Source organism: Acanthaster planci, linkage group LG01, assembly GCF_054643075.1.
Source record: "Acanthaster planci isolate LZ-2023a linkage group LG01, COTS_SCS, whole genome shotgun sequence".
Lineage (NCBI taxonomy): Eukaryota > Metazoa > Echinodermata > Asteroidea > Valvatida > Acanthasteridae > Acanthaster > Acanthaster planci.
In genome coordinates, this window is record NC_141777.1 from 34,181,704 (window position 1) to 34,200,729 (window position 19,026).

A 19,026-nucleotide genomic window follows, 5' to 3' on the forward strand; every position below is an offset into this window, starting at 1 on the left:
GCCAGTGGAAATACAACAGTAAGATTTGGTAATAACAGGGATAATGGAGGCTGCATTTGGAAGCTGACTAATCAGCTGACTTTCGATTTGTGTATGCAGTATTATTTGCATCAATACTGGGCTATGTCCTTCACAGTTGGATGGATATTACCATCGCCAACCATGACGGGAAGGAAACTTTAATATTTTGACAAGTTTGGTTTGTTTCTAGATGCCTATTATCAGAGCTTCTGAATTTACACTTTAAAATACTCGTTGCTACCGCTGCCTTACTGTTCCGTGATTGGCCTATAGCCTACGCACGTAGAAGTAGAATATAGTGCGTGTTTGAACACTGGTGGATATTGAAATGATAATGCGGCAGTATACTTTGACAGTTCAAAACATCATTGGCGGGGCTTACTATGAATCGGTCTATTTGTGTGGCTTTGAGTTTCTATCTTCCTGATGTACTCAGGCCTACCGGCACGGTATGACAGGAGCTGACCATGTGTGGATGATCATCGGTTGGTACCGCGAGAATTGGTGGATGGACAAGGATCCGAACATTAAATGCTCTGCCCTAGAGATGAAACTTGCCGTAGAGGGCGTGCAGTACTTCTCCACGGAGAGTCTGCAGCTGAGCACGTCGACAGAGCCGACCATTGCTGGTATAGTAAGTTACTTAGCCATGTGACTCTTTTTCCACGTCTTTTTATGAAAAACCGCTGCTATAGATGTGTCAGGAGCTCAAAGTATTCTGCGTTACAATATAAAAATTAACAGTCACCGACACCTTGCTATTCGCTGCAGTTGTCATGGTTGCGATAGCAGTATGACTGATTTACCCACATGGCTATTGATTACTGTCATTAGGAAATTGTTGGACAAAAATTCCTGTCATTAAAGCTGCAAAACACGAACAAAGTCGGGTCTTGAGTTTGTTTGCTGTCCTCCAAAGCAGATACGAAATTCCTATGTGATTTATATCCCCATCCAAGCCATTTATTCCGAGGCTGACCTCCCTGATTAAAACCCACCGTTGTCCACTGTCCAGGATGGGGGCCGAAACGTACCAATTAGGTCTGACTTGTGATACAAACGAGGTAGCTTGCGTCAGTCATGCATGCTCCAACCTTCTCTGTTTAATTAGACACCGGCTGAGTACCAGTCATTGCTTCGCGATCGCATGGAATGGCCGGAGAATCGCGGGTACACTTGGAACAGCCTTTCTCCTTACGGCTACGACGCTGTCTGGGCCATCGCTCTCGCTTTGAACAAGTCTGTGGAAGTTCTCAAGTCGGAAAGGTATTTTTGAATTGGCCACTAAAAGGCTAGGCATTTTACAGAAGGTGATAAAAATTGTTTAAGTACATAGGGGAGATACGTGATAAATAGTCCGGCATCAAACTCTTTACAGCTAGGAGAGGAAGAACCCTATAATGTCTTCCAAAATCCTGCCAAGGAAACACACTGGAAGTGAAAAACCACAGCCATCACACTGTTTTAAAAAATCATTTCCAAGTTTTACTTTCCTGATCAAAACTACAGTGAACAAAACTAGAACAAATGTTCGTAATGTTTGCGGAGAATTCTAAGGAATGAGCTGCATCTACTGAATTCACCAGTGTGCAGGGCATTACGGCGTTGCTATCCATCTTTGTCAGTAAGGGTACTAATTGCTTGTAACACCGCTAATGAAAGGGTGCTAATTGCTTGTAACACCGCTAATGAAAGGGTACTAATTGCTTGTAACACCGCTAATGAAAGGGTGCTAATTGCTTGTAACACCGCTAATGAAAGGGTACTAATTGCTTGTAACACCGCTAATGAAAGGGTGCTAATTGCTTGTAACACCGCTAATGAAAGGGTACTAATTGCTTGTAACACCGCTAATGAAAGGGTGCTAATTGCTTGTAACACCGCAAATGAAAGGGTGCTAATTGCTTGTAACACCGCTAATGAAAGGGTGCTAATTGCTTGTAACACCGCTAATGAAGCCATTCCTTTGGGAATTCGATTGAGACACGGGAATCTTAAAACAACTAATTCTCTCTAACCAATATTCCATTGTTACCTCAACTTTATATTTTATATATATATATAAGCACAGCTTGATCAACGCTGCATTTAATGTGAATACACTTCTTCTCAACACACAAAAATGTCAAATAGGCCTTAAAAATAAAAATTTAATCTATTACAATCAATCCTCTTGAATTAGTTGCGCCTTTTATTTAATCAGGACGGTATTTATTAAGAATAAGCCGTAGTATGCAGAACATTATCACGTTTACAATAATGATCGATGAGGTTCAGCTACTGAATTGAATTCCAGTGTGAAGACTGATACGTTACAGTACAACAGACTTATACGATGCTCGTAGACGTGAAAAGAGCAATGCAGAATTCCGGTACCGGTACGAAAACAATAACTTGTAATGCACGTAGACCTGAAAAGGGCAATTTGAAGGTCAAATTAGTTTGGCCATAAGACTCTAAAAACCTCTAAAAAAAATGAATCATCACGTATACAAATACCTTCCTGAATTGATTCATGAAGGCAAAAAGTCAAACGTCCCAAACTTCTTTCCGTGAATGTAATGGTTCGAAGTCATAAGCTGCATTGAAGACTAATGCGTCCCGGATGGAAAAGTTAAAAACTATCCTTCAAATACCTTTTCATCTTTTTTTTAACAAGAGTGCCTTCAATCGAAGATGACCCGCTTTACTGCATTGTGGAACCTTTTAAATTTTATTATGTGAGTTTAGTGACACCAAATCCATTACCTTGACGTTAAATGCAAAATGGTCTCGTGCAAGTATAATAGTGTTCTGTGCGAGAAGATTGCCTCCACGAAAGAAGTTGTATAATTGCTCCATTTATCTGATGTTTAAGTTCAAGGACGGTGACAATAGGGACGTCATGCGACATGCCCGTTATTTTCTCGCCTGAGTTGACTGGCAATTTCTATGAATGTTTTGAAAACCTGGTTTTGTTACAATGTCACCCATTTTACCAGAACTTTTGATGACGATTATTTAAATCGAATTATCTCATTTTGAGGTATGGCAGACGCCTGGAAGACTTCACCTATGACGATCGTGAAATGGCAGAATTGTTCTTTAAACTCCTTAACGAGACAGAATTTACTGGTGTTTCCGTAAGTACTTTCAATAGTGCGAAATAATAAGTTCATGTTTTCAAGTACGGCCAAGTTATCCACGATGCCTCCCATGTCATATCAAAAGAGGGCAGCCTGCAAGCAACTGATGCTAAACTCAAGCCCAAATAGAATTCCATCCATGAAACCTAACCGAACCCAAATGATTTCTCACCCAAACATAACCCAACCAAACCCTAACCGACCCGATCCAAGTATCATACACTACGTTTTTAAGGTTTGCAAGGTGGACATAGCAGTGTGACGGAGGCAAACAGTAACGCCATCTGAAGAAAACTGATGGACTCTACTTCACTCACGGTTTCGGACAGTAGGCTATGTTCTGTCCACTCTCAGGAGGCACCTTATCCAGCTTTTGGTCCAAGCGTCCGTAGTTCTCTTTCTGTATGCAAACACCTGAACTCTCACAAAACAGACATTTTCGATGCGCCATATTCAACCATGCCCGTGTCATGGATGTGTTGGATGGTTTATCTCTAGTCAGCTGAAATTCATTACGCGAGAACAGTTACTCAGATGATCAGTCGACTCTGATCTAATACACATGACAATGGTAGAGGTTCCGCAAGAACGGACTCACCTGCATGTTACCATGAAGCTTGTAAAAAATATAAGTGAGGGAAAAGAACGTAATATACTTTTAACACAGGAGAACCTTGTTTATTGTACAGGGTCCAGTGGGATTCAAGGAGGGAGATCGAGTTGGTATAACGCAGATTGAGCAGTTACAAGGTGAGGCTTGCCTTTAAAACAAACTGTACTTCCAGTATATGTTTTAACTGAAGACAATGGGAATCATTGACGCCCCGCACCAGTGACATGTCAGTTCACCTTTTCTATTCGTTTTTGCTGGGGGGGGGGGGAATTTGGTGAGTGTTGCCCCGTACATTTAGGACCCATTTATTGATAGTTCACGGGCTAACCGTGTACGGTCAAGCTTGTAGCTAGTCACAAAGTGGAACATTTTACCCGTTTCGGTTAAAATGACACGAATTACTAAGCCATGAAAAGACGGGCGGATCGAGGAACTTTTTCAGGGGGCCAGGCCGTTCATTTTTTTTGGTTATAACCGATCAATATGTGTAGGCTATAATCAATTTTCTGTGACCTATCACCCGTGTCCATTTTTGCCATCCCAGTTTGGGGGATGTTCGCAGTCCTAATTTTGCGTCTGTAAATCTGCCTGCCGTCCCGACTTCGCAAAAATTGCTGTAGGCTCCCCAAGTTTGCTCTTATCAATTCCTCATCCCGTTGGGTTCCTCCAACCTGCACCCCGCTCGCTATATACTCTACTGTGGGTGCATGCGATAAGCATCCGTTTATATACTGCATTTGAAGACACTGGTAACCACAAAACACATGTTAGTCAAACCAAGCGACACTCTCATTCGCCTAGTATTGTGGGAAATTGTTAGGTCAAAGGCTAGGAGGTCATTTGATATTGGAATAATTTGTTATGAATGTCTTCGTTGCTTTCGAAACGTAAGGTGGCTACTATCTGGCTTCCTCTATTGCGCCTGCATCTGTGGGCTTCCTCCGATACCGGCTCGTTATAGCCAGCCTAGGCCGACTGATAGTCAACATCGGCAGAGACACCATATCGCGTGACGAATAAGCACACGCTCTCATGTAGCCTTATTTTATGAAATCACGTGGTTCTTTTTTGTGCTATTCTTGCATTATTCAGCTTCCTGCCCCGATGGTTGGCACCTCTATCTGTCCTCCTGCTTTCGGTTTGTCTCACAGCCTGTGCTTCCCTACGAGAGGGCCGGGAACTTCTGTGCTGCCTTCCGTCCAGATGCTGCTCTCGCTCACTTTGACAGCCAACTCGACCATGAATTCCTCATCAGTGAGTGGACTTCCAAACCGGAAGCCGCTCCAGACAAATGGTAAACTATGTCCGTATCATTGTTCAGCGTCATTTTGTTTTTGCTTGAGAAGTGTTGTTGCCTCTGAGCTGCTCTTTTGGCATTTATTTTACACTAGGCTGGTGTCTGTACTGCCGAAGGGAGCGAGTGAAGTGAACGCGTCCTGGATTCCCGCCGGCAGTTCACCACACGTCACCGAAGACGGTGCATGCGTTTACATGGACTTTGAAAAAGGCGGGATACTAGAGATAGCAGACTGTGACGCTCTGTTTCCATTTATATGCCGTGTCGCTGCAGGTACGAATAAAACAGGCACGTTCCTGTCAATTCATAACATTCCCTTCTCTGCCCATTGTACCCTTCAGGTTCTGTATAAAAACCATGCATCAACATTATAGCAATTTAACAGACCGAATGACTGTTTGGTAATGCCTTGCGCAGGGTTGAACACAACTCTTTCTCCTTTTTAGGAAAATAGGACAGGATGGCAACGTCCACTCACCATGCAAGCGCGAAAGATATTCTGGTGTCGGCCAGTTTGAACTATAGCCGATAAACACAAAACTCTTTTTCCGATTGGGTGGAAATTTCCAATTTTGTTTACCGAGAGTGGGCTTTTAGAATGTCGAAAGAGTGTAGCCGACAGTCAATCTGCGGTCTGAAATACGTTTAGGAAAAGCTTTTGAAATATTCTACTGCAATTTGAGGAATACCGTACCAAGGCACGCCAGAGTCATTTTTATGTGTCACGTTGGCCACAGTGTTGAAGGACTTTAAGTCAATTTCACCAGTGGAAAGAAACCACTTTTATATTCAATGGGTCATGAACATTTTTCTTGATATTTTGTGAATTCGACTTCGGATTGTTGAATCAGATGTCTGAAAAATGCCAATTATATACTGTTGACACAGCGCTTTGGATACTTTGTAGTAGACCTTGGGCGCTGCGACGCCACACCAACAAACAACTGCCGCTGCCGGGCAACCAAAATATTTAGGAATCTTCTCATTTTTGGCCTGAGGGCTACATAAAATTCAGTGTTTGTTCAACATTCTAGACTACATTTCAGGAGACAGTGTCGGGCAGTGCACAAACTTGGTCTTGGTCAAACTTGCATGAAAGTTGGCTGCACGCAGGCACAAAACCTTGGCTTGGCCTTCCCGTTGCAAAATGGACGTTGCATGTACAAAATTGGGCTTTATGAAAGTAAGAAAATGATTCATTTCGAGAGTGCATTTATATATTCCGTTTTCACCATCGACCCTGTTTTGCTTCTATCGCAGTCCTGATTTTGCTTTTAAAAGCTGAAACTTGTAACATTTGTTTGCTCTGTGGCCTTGTGGTTACGCTACAGGCATCACGTGACCAGAGCGCCCAGTTTTGTAAGCAAAGGTGGCATGGTCTGTGAACAACAGTATACAAATATTGAGCGTTTCGAGTGGGTATAGTGAAACTAGTCTCCCTCGGTGATCCATGAAGCATTCTATTTTCCTTCGACGATAACGCAGTCAACATGAGTTTTATAACAATCGCTCACATATTCTGCTCAAGTTAAGCCAAAAATCAATAATAAAGACAAGAAAACTGAGCAGGGTGAACTGTTACACGCTCTTTACAGATTTTGCTGAGAGACAAGTTGCATTATACAGCGCCATGAATGACGACATAGAATGGCGAAGGGACATCGTTTGGCAAGGTAGGTGTCAAATGCCCACGACAATCAAGTGATATTCCACATTATGCAGTCATCTCCGACAGCCTCTAAAGGACAAAACTGACAACGTGGCAGTACAGTTGCTTCGAGAGACAGCGTGACTCAGTATCGTTGGATATCTTAATAACGTCAAGGGCAATGTTTCCCGATTGGAGAGTGCTCTGACGCATGCGCAACTTTGCAAACTGATAACTGACAACTGGACCCTTGAAATCGATATTTAAGGGGAACCAATTAATCCCTTAATAAAGTAAAAATTAGCACGTACACCTCGATCCTTCAATGGACGTGTAGTACATGAATTGAAGACAGTAGGCCTATCGGTTGTAAATGATCGCACGCCATTTAACAGAGATATGACAATACATCATTACACAACGCTTGTTTTAAAAGTAATATGATACAAGAAAAGATTTAATCTGTTGTTTAAGTATTGAGTGTCACAAGCATACAATACCATCACTTTATAGTTAATAGTAAATACCTCATTTTAGGGTTTCATCTCCATGCAATACGGGCGATTCACAATATTGCGCCTCGAAGAGTTTGCATTGTGTTAACCAATCACAGTGCGCGAAATCTGTCGACCCCTTCGAAACGCGCATTTGGTCGACAGATTTTGCGCACTGTGATTGGTCAGCGCATTTCAAACTCTTGTAGGTGCACTATTGTGAAACGTCCCTACTAACCTTTTTTCCCATCGTTACTTAAAAAAATGTTTCGGAACGCACTGTATTTAAACGATTATTTCCGTTTCATGTCACTCATGAAGCCTCTCATTTATAAATATTATCGCTAAGAATGGGAATTGGGGGAATATCATATAGGCCCCTAAAATAATGACAATCCTCATTCACACAGTTCTAACGGGAGTCGCTCCCTTCCTTTAAAAATAACAATGAATGAAGAATAAGTTAACGGATTTCTTTGGGGCAGGTGACGGCCCTCCATTAGACCGACCACCGCAGATTGTTGTGGAGATCGTGAGGCGATACCAAGGAATATCCTCTGTACTCTATCTCTGCCTCTGCGGAGTAACAGCCGTCTGTATAATTTTGTCTCTTTTCTTTCTGGTTTTCAACGTGAAGTACCGGCAGCAAAGGTAAGAGTCACACGAGCAGGAAAATCCGATTCCTGCAAATTTTACTTTAACCACCCTGTATTAATGTCGCAGCAGCTTCGTGCTTGGAGCAGTGAGCAAGTTCCGTAAACTTTGTCATCCGTTCGCGAACTCGGTGCACCCGTGAAAGGTGGTGTTGAAGAAGCCGTGATCTCCAATCGAACTATGCTAAAAACAGAGAAACCAGCCAGGCTTAATTTCGTGTTTCATATTACGTGTTGCTTTCATGACGCCATTTCCCTTAGCATGGTAGAGTCATATTGACATTTTGTGCAACATTTTGTTTCTCTCCTAAGGCATGTGAAGATGTCGAGCCCTAATCTTAATAATCTCATCATTCTCGGTGCCGTCTTGGTGTACCTGTTCGTCGTCATCTCTGGGCTAGACACCAATATCATCTCAGAGGATCTTTTTGAAATAATGTGTTATGTAAGAATACTGAAATTGATGTTGTATTAGTTAAAATTCTCCAGGTGTAAACCAAGGATGGTATAGCGCCGCGAGGCGGCGCAAGATGGCGAACTTCACCGTAAATGCACGTAAAACGTTGTAATCGCATAGGCGCCATTTGAGCAAGCGATACGCCTGCGCAATGCACATTAATGCACAGGCGCAGGCGCCGCGGCAGGCACGTGCACCTGGTGAGCCTGCGCCCAAGCGTTACCGTAAACTGCGCAGGTGTATCGCTTGCTCAAATGGCGCCCATGGTAATTACATCTTTAAGGCAGAGTTATCCATCTTGCGCCTTCGGCGCTATACGATCTTTGGTGTAAACCAATGGATGCGTTCGATTAGCTTCCCTGAACACACCAGTGTTACACTAAAAGGAAGCCTCAAAATGAGGCTTATCGAACGCTACAGTGTGTTTTCCAAGGCATTCTGGGAAAAAGGTCAAGTCCCCGCCACGTTCCATCATGTACGTCCATGCTCTAACAGTCCATCCGTGACGTCATTACACTCGGGCAGCCTCCAGAGACCCGCTCGCCAGCTGGGGTAGTAGTGGCTGACACCAGGGCAGGCACGAAGATCACGTGATGGCTAAACGAACGCTCTGGTGTAAGTTTGACTTACACGTGTAAGCTAATCGAACGCATCCAAAGTGAGGAGACGTCATGATTGTGGTGGCACAGCATTCACAAGCACATTCTTCAGCTTGACGCGCGCGTGCAGTTAGCAACTCACGACATCCTATTGGCCGATCAGGCACGTAACACGCGCGTGCCGCCTGTCCACGAGCGTTGTGCCACTATACCAATACATTATTGCGCATCTATTAAAGCCCCTGCAGCTATTCCAGTTTTATTGTCTCGACAGATTATCCCAAGAGTCAGCAGTTGTGCAACCCACTTTAATTGCATGGTTTTTATGAAATGTATTATGTGTTTTATTAAAGGACGTCGTTTGCAATACAAGACGATGTCCTGTTCTTGGTACTTGTTGCGTATTCCTAAATAGATTCTCGGACTACAGTTCTTCCCCTTTTGCTCCTGAAGGTGAAGACGTGGATTCTATCTATTGGCTTTGTGCTGGCGTTCGGGGCCATGTTCAGCAAGACTTGGCGGGTACATCGAGTTGCCGCCTTCAAAACTCCCAAACGTCGGGTAAGGACGGACATTGAGCGACATTTTCAGTGTTGTTAATGCTCCAACCATTGGCCTGGTGGGGGTAATATTTTGTTACCAAAATCAGTACCCGTTTTGAACTCAGACTATGGTTTGTATGAAAGCCATTTCAGGACTTCCCTGAGCTGGACTGAAATAGGTACATGTATGTGTTAAACTACATTCAGGAAACTCTATTTTGGATTCAAGTTGGATGGTACAAATAATTTGCGTTTATATGAATATTTCCTTGAAGAGAAAGATAAATTGTGCTCAACTTTTAGGAAAGTTTGGAAACAATTACTTTGTCAAATCGATTCCTGTTGAATATTGCCCATAGATTGGCATTCACGTCACACTTTGTGCCCATAGAATCGAATCAGGAGAAACTTTACTTCCAAGGTCCAGATTATAAACTAGTAACTCAATATTGTCCGCCTTTAGATCGTAACAGATAGACAGCTCTTTGTCATGGTCTTTGTTCTTCTCCTCGTTGACGTCATCATTCTGATAATGTGGCAAGTGATCGACCCCGTCAAGCTTCAATCAGAGGATCTCTACCAGCAGGTAAGCACGCACTCAGTAAATGATTTTGTCTGGTATAAGTGGAAAAATTACAGTATACCTGTGCCAAAGTGTGAGCAGAAAGTTCACTGTGGATGGCTTTTAAATACAAAGCCATGCATGCCGTTATTTGGTATGGCCCGGCAGGTTTGATTTACTGGGCAAGATGTCACTGCTTGTGAGTTCAATTAAAAGAAATTCTCGTGATTCGCACGTGTGCCACATTTGATAAAGGGCAGACAGATTTTTATGCAGCTCAAATGCTCGAATTTCAATAAATAAGACTAACGTTTGCCTCTATGCGTTATTTTCGAACAAATTCCATGGGACACTCCCAAAAAGTTTTAAGCCGAAGAGTCGGCAACGTTGTCGCACTGTGAAGCATATCTAGGGACGAACTGTCCAACGCAATACGTGGGGTGTGAACCGGGTAAGTAGGGGCAGGTATGGCGGATGCCACCTTGATGACTTCCCATGTCTCTCTAGCTAGACTTGGTCAGCCTCTTATAGAATTTTGCATTTCTGCCTGTGTCAACATTAGTGGGGGCGTCTTGTTGATACAATAATGTAAATAGCCGATATTACTTCCTGTCGTCTCCCTACTCTCCGGATAGGATGACCCAGAGATCCCGAACAGGATCATACAGCCTTTCATCAGATACTGCAGCTGTGATACCTTGACCTACTGGCTGGGCGCACTCTACGGCTACAAGGGACTACTGCTTATTTTCGGTACCTTCCTGGCCTGGGAGACAAGAAAGGTATTTACAGACTGTCTGTCAGCATGGGACAATTGATCAGAAACAAAACCTGCCCGTTCTCAAGTTAGTCAGTCATTTTGTTAGAAATGCCTCAAAAGAAAGGCATTTTAAAGTGTTTGTGTTTACGTATCTAGCAAGGGTGTTACACTAAACAATTGCGAACAAGAGAACAAAAACAATAGCTGTTTCGGCATAATGTGCCAGAACGGGTAAAACACTTCCCAGCGCAAATCCATCCTTGAAATACAGTGTAGTTGCTCGCAGTTGCCGCTGCTACATCTGATTCGAACCAGCCAGCTGACACCGGCAAGCTCGGTGCTCGAGTGGTTAAGACGACTGCACTGGTAAGCAGGAGGTCGTGGGTTCGAGTCTCACCCGAGTACGCTTGTGGTTTTTTCACAGGCCTTCTGGGGCATACACTGTACACTGAGCAATACAGTGTTAAAATACTCGTCGGGCAGGGACAAAATCCAAAATTAAATTAATTTACAGTTCCCCGGCGCAAATCCATCCTTGAAATAAAACACTCTCTCGCACAGACCGAAGTCGGCAGTTCGGTTAAGAAGTTTAGTCTTCAATTAGGTGTTACATAATGATGCGTTGCAACACAAACTTGTAAATTACACTCAATTTAGCAGAGTCTGATTTTACTGCGACTTTACGGTAGCCCTACCAAAGTTTTTTCAACATTTTGTAAAGATCTTATTTCGTCGCATTTGATGTTATAAATTATGGTGTGATTATCTGGAGGGAATAGCCTCGTTTATACTGATGATCCTCATACGCACTTGCTCAGCAACCCGGGATCAGGAAATCTAATTTGCCGTCCAGTTACAGGGTCTGTTTAATTTGGGCCCATATTTGTTGCTGTGTATAGGCCTATGAAGAAATAAAGCCAGGTAGCTGTGACTAGGTTTTACATGCTATTCGACTTGGCACAGATATGTCGTAGCTTTTATCTAATACTGACAATTTCAAATATCCGGCCGTGATAATGAAAATTATAAAAGATCCTGAACGCACACCCTTTTTTTGAATTTAGATTACAACGAGATTGTTGAGGGGTACCATTTTATAAGCGTTAAATGTTTCAGTGGTCCTTGTCCGCAGGTGTCTATTCCAGGACTTAACGACAGCAAGCTGATAGGTGTGAGTGTATACAATGTGGTCATCCTGTGTGTGATCGGTGCCGCGGTTAGCACCGTCATCAACAGTAACCCGGAAGCCCTCTTCGTCTTTGTCTCTTGTATCATTCTCTTCTGCACCAGCATCACGCTGATCGTAGTCTTTGTCCCCAAGGTAAGTTGATCAGCAGATAGGCGACAGGTGGCCAGGGGTGCGGCGGCACAGGGGCTGGTGGGATCTTTTGGTGGTCCCTTGATTAATCTCGTCGCCTTACAAAAGTGAGGATGCTTTAGTTAGGCAGGCAGGTCCAATCTTCAACCTTTTTAAAGATGTGCCAAAGGCCATATGCAGCAAGGTATGAGACGGAGAGAACCCCCCCTGCTTTGTGTTGGTCATTGTCTCGCAGGAATCCGGGGAATTCCTTTCAGACATCTTGGGGGATGTGTTAAGTAACAATAGTCTGGAATGTGTATAGGGATTGGACATGTTGGGGGGGGGTACCCCTCGGTCTCATTTCTTGCTGGGTATATCAAAGGCAATTAGGGGCTTAAAAATGGTACAATTGGGTAAATACAGAAGTGTACACATGTAAACGCTTCACACTGAAGAGTTCACATGAGCCAAAATTGGGAAGCTAATGCTTTTGAAAGGCTGGGCACCGTGTGGATGTGGACATGCTTTGCTGTCCATTTGCTAAGATTTTTATTCATCAGGTTCAGAACTGAGGTGGACTTCTTGGTTGTTTTGAAGTTACTATGAGGATTTTTATCTGTCTTGTAAGGATAATAGGAAACATAAGTGTCAGCACTAAAGATTATCGAAACAAACTTTGGTATGCATGTTTTGTATTTTTTCGATTGCACTGTATTTGAAAAGGAATAACTTGTGATGTCCACCTCCACAGTTTGAAGCCCGTATTTGATATTGAGATCAGTGACATCATTTTCATCCAGTTTTCAGGAGCATGATATACCGAAAATGGATACCGTGCACGATATGGGGCCAATGGGTACCCCCCCCCACATGTCCAATCCTTATACACACCCTAGACTATTGTTACCTAACACATCCCCCTAGATGTCTGTAAAGAATTCCTGAGATTCCGATCAAACAATGACCAACACAAAGGAAGGGGGTGCTCTCCGCCCCATATCTTGCATCAAATGGGAACAGGTGGAAACTGACCGATAGAATCTAGTACTAACACTGTGTCATTTTTGTCCACTGCGATTCGGTACAGATTATCGCGGTGGTGAAGTACCCCGACGGTGACCCAACTCAACCGGCCGCCCGGACGCGAACAAATAACGCCAGTGAGACGTCCAGCACGAACACGAGTGTGACGACCGAGAACAAGCAACTCAAAGCCAGAATTCAAGAGGTATGCCCCCTTGGTATCCCGTATGAGAAACCTGCCTAGTTGAAGAAAGCACTGCAGTAGCAATTCGAGCGTAAAGGTCATAATTTGACATTGCTGATACCGTTCTCGTTTGGGACTATCATCAAGCAAATCCCATGGATTTTAAGCTGCATGTAGCGTGTCCTTGCTTCCTAAGTTATGGTAAAATTGAATTATGGGAAAGACTCTCACATTGCTTGGATACAAAAGTATGACCTTCAAAACTACAAAACATAGATATAAAACTAGCATTAATCCCGCAATGAGTCACACATACATTGTAGTAGAAAATCTCGGCAGGAACACTGCCAACCACACTGAAAAATCAGCCTTCATGATTTTTTATGCATTTAACCAGTAACCTTGAGCATAAAGTGTCGGACCTGTACATGTACTACTTAAAATTATAGCTTTTAAAACAGGCAAGTTTGGGATTAACTGTAAGATAAAGCATAAAGCACCTTCTTGTGGTAGTCGCCGCGCAATATTTAAATATTTCATTTCTAAATTGCCATTTCTATACAAAATATTCAACAGCACTGTACAAGGCAACACAATATTTATAAAGAAATAAGTATAATTGAATATTGAAATTTACCGAAGCAACAGAATTACAGAAAATACAAGATATCAAAAATGTATTTAAACACTGATAACATAAGGAAGCGACAAGATTACACAGAAAATAAACTGACCGCACTAAAATACAAATTAACATGGCTCATTAATTAATCGTAAAACTGGTTAAAAACAACCAAACGACATTATCATGATTCCCGGTCAACCAACACTGGAAGGAAAAGAAGTTGGCCAAAAATTCAGAAATTGCAAATGCCCCAAAAGACGCGGTCCGGAATAATGATGGAGCGAATGACTATTATGATACCTCAGGTAAATTTTGACACTTTAATCAGTCTTGCCTACAATCCCCCCCCCCAGCTGGAGAACCGGATCAAAGAAGCACAGGGCCACAGTCAGTCCAGCATGCATCCTGGGGCCGCTGAGGGCTGTGGGTGCTGGTCCTGCGGTCTGGTCTGTGGTTTTTCTGCTTCCAGAGAGAAAGACTACAGTGCTGATGAGGCCGTCCCCGCAGAGATTCACTCCCAACCCGTTGACATGGAAGAACCTGCCGGTGTGAGCACAGCGGCTGTCTAGCACCCAAAGGCAGTGGATTTTATCAGGGCAACGACAGTGCAAGAACGGGTCAAACTAGCTGAAGAGAACAACCTGATGTCTGGACAGTAGAGTTTTAACTTCAAATCTATTTTTAGTGTGTTTGATTTGTTTCGTCACATTTCGTGTAATGGCACGTACCGTTTTATCTTTGTCACAATTTTCCAGTTAAGTGCAGAAAATGCCGTCACAGCGGAAAAAAATGCCGATAACATTATTAATATTAAAATTCTGTTTGGGTTCACAAAGAAAATGACCGGTTGATCATGTCAAAATTAATGTCGTTGGGTAAAGACAAATACAGGCTTCAATCGCAAAATATTAAGTCTGTGTTTGTACCTGTAGACGGTCACATCAGTTAGAATGAACGACGCAAGACCTAAACGCTGTGTGAAGCTTGTGCCGATCGACTCTTAAAGTTATGTAAACGATTTACAGTAATCTATATCCTTATTTACTCATATGACAAATACATGTAATGCAAAGCTTTGACGATATGAAGAATTGTACGATTAATCACAAATATAAATTTGACTAAATGTGAATTCTCAGCAGGAAAACATTTGGTGATTTCAAAAGTACTGTCCTGTGTGTGCACTTAATTTAAAAGCAACACAATTTGTGAAATAACAGTTTTCATCTAAACAATGGATATTACTTATTCTGTTCAGGATTTGCACAAAAACAGTATTATATATAAAAAGTAAGGTCATATAGTGCACATATCTCGACTAGCCTCCGTCCAATCTGTGATTGTTGTTTATTTTGTAAACGTAATTTGCAAATTGTGCATTTTGGGGTTTGGTTGCAAAAGAGTTATTGCTTCCAAATTGTGCCTCTATAAAGTTATACATACCGTTAAGCCTCAGACATATTTTTCCAGACTTCAAAGATGAGCTTTTTATAAAAAAATGATGGACCGTCAACATAAGGGGACTAGGTTCTGAGTAACCCACTGGGAAGGAGTACACACCGGTATCAAGCAAACTATGGAACAGAGAGACCCCCCCCCGCCTTTGTGTTGGTCATTGTTATACTGGTATCTCAGGAATTCTTTTCAGAAATCTAGGGGGATGTGTTGAGTGACAATAGGCTGGAGTGTGTATAGGGATTGGACTTGTATAAAGGAGCAAGTCAACGTTTCACTTGTTGCAGCTTTGTTTAAATAGCGCCCTCAACCCGATAATAATTGGCAAACGTAGCCACGTAGAACACTGTGCAATAATTCGTAAACAAAACAGGGTAGTTCACTGGTATATTGATGGTGGGTTTGAAAGATGAAAATGTAAATGGGATTGCAATATGTTGTGTTGAAGTACTATATTAATAAAAAAATTGTGTAAGAAATGTATTTTTCGTCTTTCAAAATGTCTTGCCTGGTGAAACATCGTCCGTGTTTTAAAGGAGCTTTTGAAAGAAACACGTGTTTGAATATTTTAATCAGTTGATTTATTGGGAATGGCTGAAGTTCACCGGATATGTGTGTTGAAATAACACTAGGTGTGGTCTTGGAAATGATATTTCTCGTGCGTTTCTGTAAGGAATTTCATTAATAAATGAATTTGTTTATCACGTCTCCTGATGTGAATAAAATCTATTCTGTTTTATAACCTTGTGAACTTTCAACCGATTTTTTTCACAAAAATTCACAATATATAGTTATGATATCGCCGAAAGTGAAAGATATAACACGCACGCAAGAATATATTTCAAAGAAAGGCTGACTTGTAAAGATTCTTTTAATTTAAAATTCTGTGTTTTACAGAACAGTTTACTTACAATTTAAGATAAAAGAAGCAAAACACTACTGATTAAAACAGAAATACGAAAAAAGAGCAAATGTAGACTTCAGATCGGTTCTTGCTTGCTACATTTCGAGCTTTAGTTTTGGCCAAAGTCCCTAATCGAAGATCTGTGAGCCAAGTCTTCAATTACGTTTCACAGTCATACCAGAGTACCAAAACACCCGTTTGAGTCGTCAACAGTCTGGAGAAATCAGAGCAAAGACCCTTTGGAAAAGTCCAAACATTTCTGCAGATTATTGTACATTATGCAATGCCAGCTCAAGTTTGCTGAAAAGAATCTTTCCACTCGGAAACTATATTCTTTCACACGATGTTTCAGATTTGTCAAACAAAAGGCAAGAATTAAGTGCACAGACGCAGTAGGACAGGACATCAGACGACTGGAGTTCTACACCGAACTCGGAAGTCTATAGCAAGACACTTCAATTTCGTTTCATGGGTAGGAGATTCTCTTTATGAAGACGGCTACCTCCGTGTACATCGGTTTTACGGCACATCGTGGCCCCGCTCAACGTCAAGGTGAAATTTATGCTGGCTTGCTTTAATTTGCTTACGTCACTGGCTACTTTAGTGTTTACTGATGCAGACTTTGTAAAAGTTGCATTTGGTGTTGTCTGGGAAATCTAATCGCTCATGCTCTGTGAGGAATGCGCGATGTCAACAACGTTTAGAGTATTACATGTGGGCTTCGCTTTACAAACAAGCATTAGGAATATAGAACAGAAACTTTACTGGCGATTACAGTTAGATTTATTTTTGCTGCGTCGTAAAACTACTTACATTTACTTCACTATACATGAAAATAAGGAGATGTGTCTAAACCATATAGCCTACATGGGTTAAACTCAAACACCGTTAAAAGTAGGTGGTCCTACCCGAACAAATATATCATGTTAATACTAATAAGTGAAAGCAAATATTCATTTTGTCTTATCGTAAAATTCTTAATATTCTGTAATAAGAGTTCCTCAAGGCCAAATCTAATACATAAAGCCATATAGGTACCAGCATAATTACTGTGGCAATCACGCAGTGCATGACCTCTTTTGGTTGCAATATAATGGGGCCATAATGCCAGACGTGCGTTTGGTCAAGTAGCCCGATTAAAGTAGCGTTGTACGGTATTACTGGTCAAGGCATAACAGTCTTTTATGTTTGCCGTCAATGACGGAAGAAAACCCAATAGAGTCTGCCATAATTGAATATTTACCATGGGTGCCGCTAGTGTCTATGCAGCTTTTATTTTTATCTATGGTCCAGTCACTTATTTGATGAGGGTGAACTCACAGACCACCTTTTATCCTCCGGATGTTACCAACGACTTTGGGAGTGCGGTCACGACGGACCCAAACGGGCCTGCGGCTACCATGCTTCGGCCCCTGTACATCGGCGGGCTCTTTGCCCTGCCTGGTGGTGGCTTGGATGCCAGCGGCGCGCTGTTGGGTGTGGAGATGGCGCTGGAACATATCAACAATCGCTCTGATATCTTGGCAGGATACGAGCTTCGAATGGTGTGGAACGACTCCAAGGTAAGGCCGCCCCGTACCCACATCCTTCGGCTCTCAGTGAAAGTGAAGTTGCGACTCACTAGTTGAAACTTGTCTTTAAGTGTTTCTAGGACCACAAAGTTATGGCAATTTGGTATGTGACGATATAACAGTTTGATGAGTGGCATGCAGTATGATAAGGAACTGTAAATTTGGGGACCCTGTTCCTATGATAGAAGGGAGAGCTACATTTTTACTTTTGAATTCACCTGAAGAGAGTATTAATTGCCTTGTTTCTTGGGGGGAAGGACTTACCAGTTTTGCAAAATTGGGGGGTCCCCAACTATATACAATCCCCGTATACTAATCACAAAATAACATTGCATATTTGTATATAGCTAACAATCATAAACGATGCTCTGATGCTCGTAGCGCTGTTAACACAACTACAGATACATCGAAGAAAGCGATCATAATGGAAAGGCAAATGAACAAACAAAAGCAGTACAATACAATAGCATTATTAAGCGTTGAGGAAGTATGAACATGTAAGTTTTCAGTTGAGCTGTGAATTTATTTTGGGAGTTCAAGTTCAGATTGTAGGGCCAAATTATGGAAAAATGCACGATCAGCAGAGGAGTGTCTGGTTGTATCTGAAGGGTGCGTGTGCGCGTGCGTATTAGAAGATCGAAAGCGTCACAATCATTGAGCTATATACATGTATATAAAAACTAGAGCACTAACTTCTCATTCTCCTCTTGGAGAAAATTTGACGCTGTTGTGGGCGCAGACTTTTGAACCCATGTGCGTGCTTGTAGAACATTTGAAATTGGATAGAATGAATATCGAAATACGTACTCTAAATGCAACGCACATCAGGTACCGCTCAACTCTGATTTCAAAAGTCAAGGCCATAGAGATCATAAGTAGCTCTACTATGATCTCTATGGTCACGGCAGCGCTGCAGCACACACACCCACGCACTTGCGTTGTTTACAAAACGCAAATGCAAAATGAAACGTTCATTTAGTGATTACGCGTTAGTTTTTTGCAGATTGGTTTTCAGGACGTTTCGTTTTAGAATGTAGGCGCATGCAATTAGCAGAACAAAAGCCTTGCAAAAGTTCGACTTTTCTGTAGGTTTGTGCACAAACATGGATGCGCACAGCAGACATCACTTTGTACACGAGCCAGCGTTTTAGTTTTTATATAGCTCTATGTTCGCAACGGACCTTTGCCATGAA

At 42.2% G+C, this 19,026-nt stretch overlaps 2 protein-coding genes across 2 annotated transcripts in view; both read left to right on the plus strand.

The window, feature by feature from the left end:
• The window catches only part of LOC110979652 (gamma-aminobutyric acid type B receptor subunit 2-like), a 51,167-nt gene extending 35,105 nt beyond the window's left edge, over nucleotides 1-16,062 (plus strand). Inside the window, exons 6-20 of the mRNA XM_022235658.2 lie at nucleotides 458-655; nucleotides 1,133-1,287; nucleotides 3,047-3,143; nucleotides 3,836-3,896; nucleotides 4,852-5,053; nucleotides 5,151-5,329; nucleotides 6,652-6,729; nucleotides 7,684-7,849; nucleotides 8,164-8,296; nucleotides 9,361-9,468; nucleotides 9,913-10,035; nucleotides 10,647-10,793; nucleotides 11,904-12,092; nucleotides 13,159-13,299; nucleotides 14,257-16,062. Of these exons, the coding sequence (XP_022091350.2) occupies nucleotides 458-655; nucleotides 1,133-1,287; nucleotides 3,047-3,143; nucleotides 3,836-3,896; nucleotides 4,852-5,053; nucleotides 5,151-5,329; nucleotides 6,652-6,729; nucleotides 7,684-7,849; nucleotides 8,164-8,296; nucleotides 9,361-9,468; nucleotides 9,913-10,035; nucleotides 10,647-10,793; nucleotides 11,904-12,092; nucleotides 13,159-13,299; nucleotides 14,257-14,472 (2,193 nt within the window). The 3' untranslated portion in view covers nucleotides 14,473-16,062. The remainder of the gene's footprint in view (nucleotides 1-457; nucleotides 656-1,132; nucleotides 1,288-3,046; nucleotides 3,144-3,835; nucleotides 3,897-4,851; nucleotides 5,054-5,150; nucleotides 5,330-6,651; nucleotides 6,730-7,683; nucleotides 7,850-8,163; nucleotides 8,297-9,360; nucleotides 9,469-9,912; nucleotides 10,036-10,646; nucleotides 10,794-11,903; nucleotides 12,093-13,158; nucleotides 13,300-14,256) is intronic.
• A 1,345-nt stretch (nucleotides 16,063-17,407) lies between these two features.
• Nucleotides 17,408-19,026, plus strand: part of LOC110979603 (gamma-aminobutyric acid type B receptor subunit 2-like) — a 47,620-nt gene continuing 46,001 nt past the window's right edge. The window contains exon 1 of the mRNA XM_087136476.1: nucleotides 17,408-17,824. Within this exon, the coding sequence (XP_086992602.1) occupies nucleotides 17,507-17,824 (318 nt within the window). The 5' untranslated portion in view covers nucleotides 17,408-17,506. The remainder of the gene's footprint in view (nucleotides 17,825-19,026) is intronic.